We start from the raw sequence: 15,635 nt of genomic DNA, 5'->3' as shown, positions 1-15,635 counted from the left end.
AATATTTTGATCTTGGTCTGAATGAATCGATAAACAATATTAAGTAATATAAATCAAATATTTAAAAATTAACTATTAATATTAGAGAGTGATACAAACCAGATATAAACTATTGAAGATGTGCCCTGCGGTTTTTCATTGAGTAGAACTCGTCAAATTTTGAATCAATGTCTATCCCTGCAGTAAACTCTCTTTCAATGTAAACAATCATAGATCTGCTAATAACTCTTCTTCCATCTTATTCCGGAGAGATGTTTTAAGAAGTTTCATAGCTGACAATGATCGTTCTGTTGTCGCATTAGAAACAGGGAGCGTTAAAACAAGACGAATCAACCTGTCAATTAAGTGATAATGACGTGCCTTTTCATTCTTAGTAATCGTCGACATAATTCAAAAATAGTACAAATATTCTGAAACCTTTCATGATGAATTATATCAAACATATAATGATCCAACTGACTTTTCAGATAATGTAGTTCTTGTTTATTGAAATCATTAGGGTAGAATTTCTCTGCAAGATTGTAAATTCATCAGCATTAAACAACTTAAAGTTGTCTCGATGTTCCAAAGCAGAACCAAGTCTAAGAATTTCTACAGACCCATCATTGAATCTGCTATTGAGCTCTTCCACTTGAAATCTATTGCAACATTAAATACATCAAAACGGTAATGATGTTCAAATGTAATAGAATCCCTTTGCTGGTTCGAACGTCCTGTAGCAGATCTATACCAAGCATTCATATCTGGTATCTCAATACCGTTATTTTCACAAACTGATTGCACAATCATTAGAAGAATATCATAACCTTTTGCTCTCAAAGTATGAAGTAAATCTTTGGTAGTTGAGACAAAATCCATTGCATTTAAAATGTCCAAAGACTTCTCTTGCAAAGCTCGACAAAGCAAATCTGTGATCCCCATAATCTTATGCATCAAATATAGGATAAATATGAAATCAAATGATCTCAATGCAATAAAAAAAAAACTGTAGCTTCCCCTCGTCTAGAATTAGAAGATGCTTCCTCCATCATGTGCTCAAGCACAATAATCATAAAGATGTACATATCTATCATACTGCAAATCGACTCAAAATAAGAACTCCAACGCGTCTTTCCAGCTCGTTGGAAAGTACCAATCTGATTAAGGCCAGTACATGTGTCGGAAAAAAATGAGAAGTGAAATAATTAATAAGAAATAAAATGAGAACTCAATTTATTAATAAAAAAAATCATATGATTAAGTTTAGTACCTGCCTCGCGAATACCAGTAGCTACCATAGATGCAATTTCAATAACTTCGGCAGATTGGAACTCAGTGTGACGTTTTGGAGATGCCTTAATAAGATTACAAATATAATTCAATTTTGAAAAAAATAGCCAAATAGAACTCTCCTTTTCAGCAGCAGCCACCAACGTTAATTGAAGTCTATTTGCAAAACAATGTACATATATGCTTGAGGAGAATCCTTCAGAAAAAGAGCTTGCAGTACATTCCATGAGCCACGCATATTGCTAGCTCCATTGTATCCTTGACACCGAATATCTTTGATATGCAAATCATGTCGACCAAGCACATTACATATTTCTTTTTTAAGTGTTACCGAAGTGGTGTCAGAAACATGTACAATATCAAAGAAACTTTCCATTAAGAACCCTTTCACGATCGAAAAATCTCAACACAATAGCCATCTGCTCTTTGTCTGATATGTCTTTAGCCTCATCAATCAAAAGACAAAATTTTGCACTCCCAACCTCTTCACCTATTTTTTTTCTAAAAAAATTTGAAAATCTGGAGATCTATACTTTGCATTTTTGTGCTTTTTATAAAAAAACATTATTAATGTTAACATTCATTTTCTCATAAGATTTATCATTTCTATAAGATTACCTTGATTTTTGGAATATTAAAGTGACGAACCGTACCTTTGCTACTTGAAATTTGCGGAAAATTAAAAATTTTCTTGAATACGAAAATAAAATCAATACGGTCGTCACTACATCCTCCATTCACCAATAAAAATTTTGTTAAAAGAAAATCTTGCTCGAAACATCTCGCATCAAAACATAAAATCAGAGTATTAATATTTTCATGCTTAAAATTTTAAAATAACGTGGGCGGTCCTCGGGTCTAGCCTTCTGCTCAGTCCAAGCCTGCTCCTTGGTCGCCACCTCTCGTCTCAACATAATCATCCTCACCTGCATCGATCAAGTCTAGTGAGTCTAAAGACTCAACACGTATAAACTGGAATAGCAAGTAATACATAATAAAACCACATGCAATTTTAAAATAGGACATACATACTTGAAACTTGAACTTGCAAAATGAACTTGAACATACGTACGTACATAATTAGACGTGCCATCAAAATAAACTTTCTTAAACATGCTTGCATACTTGAACATACATAACTTCATCATTTTTCGTAGAGGATGTTTCAAAGCAAGTGACCCATACATAATAAACGCCTGATCAGAGAAACCACAGTACTGGGCTGACAGGGACGTATCCACTGCCACATACATGATATCCCCATTCATAATTTAACAGGCTGGTTGGTCCCCGTTCATAATTTAACGCTTTCCAACCACGATCTAACCCGTTCATAATTTAACGGGGTGGAGAGGTCCTCGGCCACGTTCACCGACTTCCAAACCCATTCATAATTTGGTCACAAGACATTTAGCATACCTCAAAAACTTAAAAAAAAAATGTTTTCTTGCACGTCAACATACTTACTTGGCGTTGAGGGATTCGTTGGACTTCGATCGGGGCCGTCGCCGCTGAACATACTAACATGTAACTGCATACCTAACTTGCATAGCTTAGACGTATTAATCATACTTACTTACAAGTTCATTCAATTCCTTAGGACGTTCTAAAATTCCCATGAATCGGCCTTGTAAAACATTGTACTAAACCATAACATGAAACTCCAAAGGATTCAATAAGTTTTCCCAAAAACTAGAGTACACGGACCCCGTGCCCAGGTCCGGCTCCGGGTCCGTGTAGGTGCGGTGCAATGTGTCGTGAGGAAAGGTAGAGGCACGGACCCCGTGCATAGGTCCGGGTATGGGTCCGTGTAGACACTGGAAAAAGGCACTCCGGAAGAACAAAGGCACGGACCCCGTGCTCTGGTCCGTGTGGGGTCCGTGTCGGCACGCAAAAGTTGCATCCAGAAGAAAACAACGGCACGGGCCCCGTGCCAGGGTCCGTGTACCCTCGATAAAAGCAAACCAACGAAAATTCAATACATGTGCTGCTTATCATCCTAGACTTGATTGTGTGGACCATTAACCGATACCCCGAGACCCATCCTAGCATTCCATAACAATGAACCAAACTTGTATAAATGCCCCAAAGCAACGACGTTCACCCTACGACACATACGACGCAAAATATAGCCAATGACGTCAATTCGTTTCCTACGACTTCTAATTGATTCAAGTGCCTACCGACATGAAATAAAAGCTCAAAAATACTCCCAACATCATTATCAATATACCTATACGCAGCAACGATCACCCGTCGATCCCCAACGAAGCCTGCAACATTAAAACTTCAAGAACGCATCAACATCAAACTTTCTGAAAACGCAGTTTGAGCAGTCCCACGCAAAACACCATAACTCACTCAATTTTTATCCAAATAACTCGATATATCAAATCGAAGGTATCAAAAAGTTCTACGTTTTTTGCTTTGAAAGTTTTCTCAGAATCCCGACTGAAAAGTCGCAGTTTTCGATAGAACAGTAAGTTACGAGATTTCAGATCTAAAAAGTATTTCAAAACGCATTCAAACCATTTTCCGCTCAAACGACGAATGCCACACATGACTTTTTACGCATAAAAATAACACAACACATAATATGACAAGATCGATGCAGAAAGAACAGAATATACGTGCCTTTGATGATAAACGTTACCGAAACGACGATACCGAAGCGGGGATGGTGCGAGGATTGATCCGGGACGAACGTGGCGCTAAAATCTTTGAAGAAAAGTGGCGAGAATTACTGAAATATTTGAAGGGAGGGTGCGGCTGCTGAGTTTTCCCTAGAACCCTAGGTTTGCTCTCCAAAATAATGGGGAAAGAAAACGTGTATGTGTGTGGTGTGTGTTAGACGTGTAGGTGTGTGTATAAGTGTGTGTGCGTGAGTTAGGTAGTAATTTAAGGAATTATTATTGCTTAATCAGGAATTAATAATGCTAATTAAAATGCTAATGAAAATGCTAATTAAAATGTTAATTTCTCACTACAAAGCAATGTCCCATAATTTAAAATAACACACATTAAATGCTAATTTTAAAAGTTTCAAACTCTTAAATCACTAGCAACTTAATAAATTAGTTAAAATGCCCCAACCTCAACTTAAAATAAAATACCACATTTAAAATCGCCAAAATCATCACCGGTCTCTTTTTTTTCCTCGATCCCGCCTCGAGTAATCGCCTGAAACATGAAACTCAAGGAAAACGTTTTAACGTGCATCATATAATAATTTAAAATAATAAAAATTCATAGATCATGAATTAAAACACAAATTAATGGAATGAACATGCATTAAAACCATTTAATAAAATACATGAGGAATTTAATAACTTGCACGCACGTGGTTCATGTGGAACTCAAATTTTCGGGACGTCACAATCTATCCCCCTTAATTTGAATTTCGTCCCCGAAATTCGCTTATTCTCGATAATCCAAAAGTTAGATTTTTAATTCTAGTATCCCAACGATCCACGCTACCGCTGCGCTACTCTGAATAAAATTAAGTTTATGTTGTCCTTACGTCTCTTCAGCCCTAATTAAATTGCCTACCAAAAACCTCGTTTGCGAATCACAACTTAAAACGACTTATGGTAACTTAGTTTACTTTACTACGACCTTGAATTGTGACATTTCTCGCTGTTCCCAATATTAGAAATGGAGGTTCAAACTTATCGTATCTTACCTTCTTTATATTATGCATGTAATGTCAACGACCTATTACATTAGCATTTATGTTGTTCAACTTAAGAACTCTTAGCACCAAAGGTTACTGATCAACTTCTATCCTCGGCAATACACTTAAAAGTTGAATCTTATCTTAACCCCATAATAATATTGGCCTACAATCCTTGAATCGGATCTTTCCATACGACACCAAACTTACGTAACTTAGATATTTACAAGTATGTCCCAGAATATAAAATTGTTGCCAACCTTTAATTTCGAGTAACAAAATTCATAAAACTCAACATACACAATGTTGATCTTCTACTTAAATAATAAAACCTTTCCAGCATCAATCACATACTTAAAATATTTTCTTCACGATTACAATATAGTTGAGGCCTAAGACACTTGGACCTTCCTCATTGGAACGAATGTCCAACTTAGACGTATCATCAATACTCAATTAATTCTAGCGTATAAAACTTAATAAGTTTCCTTTGTTAATGATTGACTAACTCTAATAAATCAACTCCACTTATAACCCATACAATTCTAGAATCCCCATATCAAGCTTTTAGATTTCTTACTCAATAAAAATCTTCATATTCATTCATTGATAACTTATGTTGAACACCACTAATTCTCTTTTGTTTTTATTTCACCCAAAAATCCGTATCAACAAATATCCCATAAATTTGAAATTCAACCTTACGCAACCCAAATAGTTTTGGATAACATAATTCCAACACACATATTCACTTATTCCCAAGTTTCTTAATAAATTACAAAAATTTCTCAAGACAAGATGTCTACCTCAATTCTTACATGTGCATATCGATTAATCTAACTATCAAACATACCCAACTTTCTAGAAAAATTAAAATCTAGCAAAGGTATAGTCCTAACTATTAAGATCAGGATCGAAACTTACGACACATCAAAATTAACTTCCCAAAAATTTGCTAATTCAATTTCTAGTCTTATAAATTAGCTAACTGATCGACTTTAGCTTAAATCGTCATTACTCTGAATTCTTAATTTGCCACATCATTAATTCACCTACGTTTAACTTTTCAGTCCTAAAGTTGATCCATCCAACAATGTCCCTGATTACCATTCATTATAATCTTATAACCCAAATGTTTCGAGGTTCTAATATCTCTTCGAGCCTATATCATCGAAAATTTTGATCTTTTAAACCGTTCGATCTCACTTAATGATAACCTAGTCTCCAAATTTCTTAAAAACTACAAAATTAATACTTAATTTCCTTGAAAATTATCGAATTTTTCCTCAATCTCGAAAATTCCACAATTACTCATAAGTCCTAGACGTTCTCAATTTCATTTTATAGGTTTCTCGTATCATAAGGTTCAATAGCCTTAAGTTTAATAAACCCAAAATTTAATTTCCATAACCCGTCTTACATTTCTATAAATACTTAAAATCCCAAGTGTTCCTCAAAAATTCGTATTTAATCCTCAAAAATTTTGTACTTTGCAATTTGGCCCTTAAAATTCTCAAAATTTATATTTTTGGCCCTACAACTCTTCGAAATTTGCATTTTTGTCCCCAGAAAATTTTCGATTTAACCCCATTAACCTTAAAATTCTCGAACTCAAAATTAAATCCCAAAATTTGGTAGATTCAAAAATAATCCCTTAGAATTTTGTTTTGCACTTAGGTCCTTAAAATTCGCAATTCATGCAATTCAATCCTTAAATCTAAATAAATAGAGCATGCATCCTAAATAAATTCTACGTCTTTATACTTCCAGAGATCGTAGTAGTCTTCGAATCATTAATCCTTACATGAAATCCTCAAAATTAACTAAACTAGCAACCCCGAACCATCTATATTTTCTTAGAAATCTACATGCCACAAAAGCATTCATAATTGTCAAGTTTAACTTATGACCCACAAGTAGAACATCGGTATTACTAACCAAAAATCAATATGCTTAAATCATTAATAACAATTCGTAACCAATAGTCGAATTCTCAAGCATGTCCAATACCACAAAACCAACATGCATGAAAGTTATATAATTTCACATTCATGTCGTAACATGCAATAAAACTTTAAAGATCCATTCTCAAATCATAACGACAGGGAAACCTGTACTCTGAAATGCATGTCATGTAAACATACAGGTAATAGAAATAAAACATGTACATGCTGAAATCATGACTTGATGCTTACTACTTAAAAGACTTTAAAACTTTAAAACTTACAGACTTGAGGTGTGACTTCGTGAGCTTCTCGCAACTGGCAGTAGGCATAACCCTTTACAAGAACACCGCTCTGATACCAACTGTGACGAACCGTATCTTTGCTACTTGAAATTTGCGGAAGAATTAAAAATTTTCTTGAATACGAAAATAAAATCAATACGGTCGTCACTACATCCTCCATTCACCAATAAAAATTTTGTTAAAAAAAAATCTTGCTCGAAAAATCTCGCATCAAAACATAAAATCAGAGTATTAATATTTTCATGCTTAAAATCTTAAAATAACGTGGGCGGTCCTCGGGTCTAGCCTTCTGCTCAGTCAAAGCCTGCTCCTTGGTCGCCACCTCTCGTCTCAACATAATCATCCTCACCTGCATCGATCAAGTCTAGTGAGTCTAAAGACTCAACACGTATAAACTGGAATAGCAAGTAATACATAATAAAACCACATGCAGTTTTAAAATAGGATATACATACTTGAAACTTGAACTTGCAAAATGAACTTGAACATACGTACGTACATAATTAGACGTGCCATCAAAATAAACTTTCTTAAACATGCTTGCATACTTGAACATACATAACTTCATCATTTTTCGTAGAGGATGTTTCAAAGCAAGTGACCCATACATAATAAACGCCTGATCAGACAAACCACAGTACTGGGCTGACAGGAACGTATCCACTGCCACATACATGATATCCCCGTTCATAATTTAACGGGCTGGTTGGTCCCCGTTCATAATTTAACGCTTTCCAACCACGATCTAACCCGTTCATAATTTAACGGGGTGGAGAGGTCCTCGGCCACGTTCACCGACTTCCAAACCCATTCATAATTTGGTCACAAGACATTTAGCATACCTCAAAAACTTAAAAAAAAATGTTTTCTTGCACGTCAACATACTTACTTGGCGTTGAGGGATTCGTTGGACTTCGATCGGGGCCGTCGCCGCTGAACATACTAACATGTAACTGCATACCTAACTTGCATAGCTTAGACGTATTAATCATACTTACTTACAAGTTCATTCAATTCCTTAGGACGTTCTAAAATTCCCATGAATCGGCCTTGTAAAACATTGTACTAAACCATAACATGAAACTCCAAAGGATTCAATAAGTTTTCCCAAAAACTAGAGTACACGGACCCCGTGCCCAGGTCCGGCTCCGGGTCCGTGTAGGTGCGGTGCAATGTGTCGTGAAGAAAGGTAGAGGCACGGACCCCGTGCATAGGTCCGAGTATGGGTCCGTGTAGACACTGGAAAAAGGCACTCCGGAAGAACAAAGGCACGGACCCCGTGCTCTGGTCCGTGTGGGGTCCGTGTCGGCACGCAAAAGTTGCATCCAGAAGAAAACAACGGCACGGGCCCCGTGCCAGGGTCCGTGTCCGGGTCCGTGTACCCTCGATAAAAGCAAACCAACGAAAATTCAATACATGTGCTGCTTATCATCCTAGACTTGATTGTGCGGACCATTAACCGATACCCCGAGACCCATCCTAGCATTCCATAACAATGAACCAAACTTGTATAAATGCCCCAAAGCAACGACGTTCACCCTACGACACATACGACGCAAAATATAGCCAATGACGTCAATTCGTTTCCTACGGCTTCTAATTGATTCAAGTGCCTACCGACATGAAATGAAAGCTCAAAAATACTCCCAACATCATTATCAATATACCTATACGCAGCAACAATCACCCGTCGATCCCCAACGAAGCCTGCAACATTAAAACTTCAAGAACGCATCAACATCATACTTTCCTGAAAACGCAGTTTGAGCAGTCCCACGCAAAACACCGTAACTCACTCAATTTTTATCCAAATAACTCAAATTTTATATCAAATCGAAGGTATCAAAAAGTTATACATTTTTTGCTTTGAAAGTTTTCTCAGAATCTCGACTTAAAAATCGCAGTTTTCGAAAGAACAGTAAGTTACGAGATGTCATATCTAAAAAGTATTTCAAAACGCATTCAAACCATTTTCCGCTCAAACGACGAATGCCACACATGACTTTTTACGCATAAAAATAACACAACACATAATATGACAAGATCGATTCAGAAAGAACAGAATATACGTGCCTTTGATGATAAACGTTACCAAAACGACGATACCGAAGCGGGGATGGCGCGAGGATTGATCCGGGACGAACGTGGCGCTAAAATCTTTGAAGAAAAGTGGCGAGAATTACTGAATTCTTTGAAGGGAGGGTGTGGCTGCTGAGTTTTCCCTAGAACCCTAGGTTTGCTGTAGCGCCCGTACCCGAGCCACTACTAAACAGACTAATAAACATGCAACATTAAACTTAATACCAACAGTTAAACAGCGGAAACCAAATACTTAATCATCTTACAACCCAAATGAAAACAAAACAATAACGACAGTCTTAAACATTAATACAACCATAACAAATACATGATTCTGAACGAGAAAACTATAAACCACAGAAAACCTCCACTGGATCACCACCGAAAACCCAACTGCTCTAGCCACTGCCCTGGTCGTCCAAACCGTCCAACCTAAGACCTGCCCCGTGGAATGGGGTGCCCAAGATGAAAACAAGGGCGTGAGCGACAATCGCCCAATACGAGAATGTACGAGTATAAAAACTGATATGATGCATGCAAAATGCAATATGCTCGGATATCAAGGATCAAGTCAAGAATCTCATGCTCAGTCTAGAGGCGCCTGAGTGTGTAGTCTCTGATCTGCCCTAGGCATGTTTTGGCTCCCACACTCATCATCGAGACGTGGACCTGCAATGTCCAGGTCATCAGAGCCCGTGGGTCCCGTCGGACACTGTAGCTCTCGATGCCCCATCGTCCACAATACAGAATAGGGCTGAGCGGCCCCAACAAACGAGTTATATCTCAAAAGATATCAGGCTCAACATGATATGTCATGCATAATATGCCAAAGCAGTAAAACATGTGTCATGCAACAGATAAATATGCAGCATATAAGTGTGTATACTACGCTTGGATATCTCAGTCAGTACATCACGTACCTCACTAAAACAATCTGACAGAAAGCTCTGAACCTAAACAATACCAACATAAAGAAATCACTAACAAACCAGAACAAACATGCTACAAGTTCTCCCTAATGATCCTTAAATCACTATCTAAGGATTTAGGATTATACCTGCGTCCGTCGTCAGCCCGCTGATGATGTCTCGATCTCAGTACACCGACCCTCCTCGAGTTGACACTAGCTCCGAAACTTCCCGACACCAAAGTGCCCTAGAAACTGGCTAGAAAACCTAAGGTACAACTAGAACTCTCTCTGAAGAATGCGGTGAAGGAAACAAAAGAATCGGCTTCCATTTATAGGCTGCATCCGCACTATTTCAGAAAATCCGAACCAATCTTATCTGCCACGTGTCAGAATCTCATTGGTCTAGTTGGATTTCTCGAGATAATGTAATCCGAAGTAGGTCGGGTTATCCATTTAAAATTCGGTGGATACCAACACCTTAAACCCGAATTATCAATTCCTTAATAATACTAAATTAACAACTCATTAATTATGTCTTAATTAATACTTCATTCAAAATAGGAATTCGGGTCATTACATTCTCCCCTCCTTACAAAGATTTCGTCCTCGAAATCAAGACTGAAGTACAATACAACTGAATAAAATACAACTCAAAACAAATGAGGATACTCTGAGCGCATACGACTCTCTAACTCCCAAGTCGCTTCCGCAGTACCTCGGCGTTGCCATTGCACTAGAACAAGGGGGATGGTCTTGTTTCTGAGCTTTTTCTCTTTCCTACCCAGGATTAAAAGCGGCTGCTCGACATAAGTCAAGTCTTCTTCAAGTTGAACATCTGTCGGACTAAGAACGTGCGACTCATCTGCTACATACCGTCGTAGCAACGATACATGAAAGACATTATGAATGCTGGACAAATACGGCGGTAAAGCCAATCGATACGCCAAATTTCCAACACATTCCAAGATCTCAAAAGGCCCGATGAATCTTGGGGCTAATTTTCCCTTGAGTCCATATCTCATCACCCTGCGGAACGGTGAAACTTTAAGGAAAACTTTTTCCCCTGACTGAAACTGTAGAGGTCTACGCTTGGTATTCGCATAACTCGATTGACGATCTTGTGCAGTTTTAATCATCTTCTTGATCAATTCCACTACATCAATCGCTTGTTGCACTAATTCAGGTCCTTGCACTTGTCGTTCTCCTACTTCATCCCAAACAAAGGAGTACGACAACGTCTACCATACAAAGCTTCGAACGGAGCCATACCAATGCTGCTGTGGTAGCTATTGTTATATGCAAACTCAACAAGCGGCAGATGATCATGCCATGCTGGTCCAAAATCCAAAGCACAAGCACGCAACATGTCCTCGAGTGTCTGAATAGTCCTCTCAAACTGACCATCGGTCTCTAGATGATAGGCAGTACTCAGACTCAATGTCGTTCCCAACGCTTTTTGAAAACTTCCCCAAAACCTTTAGGTAAGCGTGGATCTCTATCACTGACTATACTTGTTGGCACACCATGATATTTAAGAATCTCTTGGATGTATAGTCTTGCCATGCGATCGAAACTATATTCCCGACTATACGGAATGAAATGTGCTGACTTAGTCAGTCGGTCCACAACAACCCAAATTTCATCACAATTCTTAGAAGACAACAGCAAGTGGGTGACAAAATCCATCGTTACATGCTCCCACTTCCACTCAGGGATAGGAAGATTCTGAAGTAATCCTCCTGGTCGTCGATGTTCAGCTTTCACTTGCTGACAAACCAAACACTTGGCTACAAACTGGTAAACACTTCTCTTCATACCTTTCCACCAAAACTTGGTTTTCAAATCCTTATACATTTTCATGCTTCCAGGGTGGATACTCAACTTACTCCTATGAGCTTGAGATAAAATCTCGTCTCTCAATTTAGAATCTTCTGGAACTACGATTCTTCCTGACAGACACAAGGTTCCATCTGTTTGGAACGCAAAGCCAGATGTGTTGTCTTCGTTAGCTAACCTTGCTAACTTTTCCACCTTCGGATCAGAAAACTGAGCTTCTCTGATTTTGGCATACAACAACGGTTCAGATAAAATGCTCGTTACTCGAATGTGTTCCATTCCTTTCTTATGACGGAAGTGAAATCCCATAGAACAACAATCTTGGATTACACTTGATATGAAACTTGTCTGAAGTGCTGATAATCTCACCTTGCGACTAAGAACATCAGCTGTAAGATTCGCTGATCCTGGATGATACTTGATTTCGCAATCATAATCCTTTAACAAATCCATCCATCTTCTCATCCTCGTCATAGTGCAACACTCGAAAACACTGCTCCATGATATCGACCCAAGCTTCAGCAACATCAGCATTCTCATCTCCGGTCAACGGTGGAGGTCCAATCTTCATGAAATCCATAATGTTGACACGGTTCCTACGTCTCCTTTCATCATGATCTCGGTGACGCCTTCCGTCACGATCTCTACGACGATGTTCTCGGCCAGCCTCATCGTCGCCATAACGGCCATGTCCCACACTACCGTGACTGCTTCCATCTCCTGGCATCTTAAAGGAAACTAAAATCAACTTCTAAATCCTCAAAATAGAATTACTAATGTCCCAAAAATCTTTTCATGCTCTGATACCACCAAATGTAGCGCCCTTACCCGAGCCACTACTAAACAGACTAATAAACATGCAACATTAAACTTAATACCAACAGTTAAACAGCGGAAACCAAATACTTAATCATCTTACAACCCAAATGAAAACAAAACAATAACGACAGTCTTAAACATTAATACAACCATAACAAATACATGATTCGGAACGAGAAAACTATAAACCACTGAAAACCTCCACTGGATCACCACCGAAAACACAACTGCTCTAGCCACTGCCCTTGTCGTCCGAACCGTCCAACCTAAGACCTGCCCCGTGGAATAGGGTGCCCAAGATGAAAACAAGGACGTGAGCGACAATCGCCCAATACGAGAATGTACGAGTATACAAACTGATATGATGCATGCAAAATGCAATATGCTCGGATATCAAGGATCAAGTCAAGAATCTCATGCTCAGTCTAGAGGCGCCTGAGTGTGTAGTCTCTGATATGCCCTAGGCATATTTTGGCTCCCACACTCATCATCAAGAAGTGGACCTGCAATGTCCAGGTCATCAGAGCCCGCGGGTCCCGTCGGACACTGTAGCTCTCGATGCCCCATCATCCACAATACAGAATAGGGCTGAGCGGCCCCAACAAACGAATTATATCTCGAAAGATATCAGGCTCAACATGATATGTCATGCATAATATGCCAAAGCAGTAAAACATGTGTCATGCAACAGATAAATATGCAGCATATAAGGGTGTATACTACGCTTGGATATCTCAGTCAGTACATCACGTATCTCACTAAAACAATCTGACAGAAAGCTCTGAACCTAAACAATACCAACATAAAGAAATCACTAACAAACCAGAACAAACATGCTACAAGTTCTCCCTAATGATCCTTAAATCACTATCTAAGGATTTAGGATTATACCTGCGTCCGTCGTCAGCCCGCTGATGATGTCTCGATCTCAGTACACCGACCCTCCTCGAGTCGACACTAGCTCCGAAACTTCCCGACACCAAAGTGCCCTAGAAACTGGCTAGAAAACCTAAGGTACAACTAGAACTCTCTCTGAAGAATGCGGTGAAGGAAACAAAAGAATCGGCTTCCATTTATAGGCTGCATCCGCAATATTTCAGAAAATCCGAACCAATCTTATCTGCCACGTGTCAGAATCTCATTGGTCTAGTTGGATTTCTCGAGATAATGTAATCCGAAGTAGGTCAGGTTATCCATTTAAAATTTGGTGGATACCAACACCTTAAACCCGAATTATCAATTCCTTCATAATACTAAATTAACAACTCATTAATTATGTATTAATTAATACTTCATTCAAAATAGGAATTCGGGTCATTACATTTGCTCTCCAAAATAATGGGGAAAGAAAACGTGTATGTGTGTGGTGTGTGTTAGACGTGTAGGTGTGTGTATAAGTGTGTGTGCGTGAGTTAGGTAGTAATTTAGGGAATGATTATTGCTTAATTAGGAATTAATAATGCTAATTAAAATGCTAATCAAAATGCTAAAAAAATGCTAATTAAAATGTTAATTTCTCACTACAAAGCAATGTCCCCTAATTTAAAATAACACACATTAAATGCTAATTTTAAAAGTTTCAAACTCTTAAATCACTAGCAACTTAATAAATTAGTTAAAATGCCCCAACCTCAACTTAAAATAAAATACCACATTTAAAATCGCCAAAATCATCACCGGTCTCTTTTTTTTTCCTCGATCCCGCCTCGAGTAATCGCCTGAAACATGAAACTCAAGGAAAACATTTTTAACGTGCATCATATAATAATTTAAAATAATAAAAATTCATAGATCATGAATTAAAACACAAATTAATGGAATGAACATGCATTAAAACCATTTAATAAAATACATGAGGAATTTAATAACTTGCACGCACGTGGTTCATGTGGAACTCAAATTTTCGGGACGTCACAATGAAGATTCATCATTTCCTCTCAATGCACATCCTTACAAACAAAGACAACGAATGCTTTCAATTGTGGCTGTAATCCTCAAACAGTTTTTCTTCACTTCTTCTAATGTTTGTCCATTCATCACTTTATCAATGTGACCACTTACATTCATCAAAGCACTCATAGATTCCACGACATTGTTATGTGGTGAAGTGATGTATGCATCAATAAAGCACATCTTTTCCCATCATTAACTCGTTTCCAACCTCTAAAACCATCAACTGTAAATGCATCATAACGACCCTCTTTTTCTAGGAAAAGGAAACATGGGAAGCAAAATGTTGCATCTTTATTAGGAGAGTACTCCAACCAAGGAAATTGCTCAAACAAACCTTTTTGAAATTGTCGGTATTGTTCTCCTAATTTCGTTCGCGGATACTCCATAGCAGGTTGATATGACCCTCTTAAGATATAAGCTCGTCTGATTGCATCTCTTTTATTCACAGGACATTGCCAAATTGAAGAACTCTTGGCCAGATCTAGTTGAACATAACCGCTAACATCACTATCAACTCTTTGATACTTGATCGGATTTTGTTCATCATAGCTCGATATCTCATCATTAGTTGGAGAATGTTCATCTCTAGTCGATGTACTAGCTTTTGGTTTAAAATATGAAAACATATTTTTCTTCTTGCCTCTTGGAGCCTCCATTGAAACCTACACCATCACCACCAAACCGAACAAGTCACTTACATTGCCAAGCCGCCCTGGTAAATAAATTAATTTATCCAATTACTAAAAATATACATAAAAAGGAAGAAATTGAAACATTTAGCACAAAAATAATTCCCAAATTGCAAATTTTAAACAAAAGCCAACAAGAAAATTCCACAGATTCAAGGA

At 38.0% G+C, this 15,635-nt stretch overlaps 1 protein-coding gene across 1 annotated transcript; it reads right to left on the bottom strand.

Annotated features, from left to right (window-relative positions):
- Positions 1 to 207: 207 nt before the first annotated feature.
- LOC140806652 (uncharacterized) lies at positions 208 to 12,595 on the bottom strand. The gene is made up of 5 exons (XM_073163204.1): positions 12,461 to 12,595; positions 1,250 to 1,334; positions 600 to 908; positions 418 to 511; positions 208 to 334 (listed from the first exon to the last, which is right to left on the bottom strand). Exons 1-5 carry the CDS (start codon positions 12,593 to 12,595, stop codon positions 208 to 210), a joined length of 750 nt encoding a protein of 249 aa, XP_073019305.1.
- Positions 12,596 to 15,635: the final 3,040 nt, after the last annotated feature.

Source organism: Primulina eburnea, chromosome 12 (assembly GCF_022965805.1).
Source record: "Primulina eburnea isolate SZY01 chromosome 12, ASM2296580v1, whole genome shotgun sequence".
NCBI lineage: Eukaryota > Viridiplantae > Streptophyta > Magnoliopsida > Lamiales > Gesneriaceae > Primulina > Primulina eburnea.
This window is presented reverse-complemented; position numbering and strand designations above follow the sequence as displayed.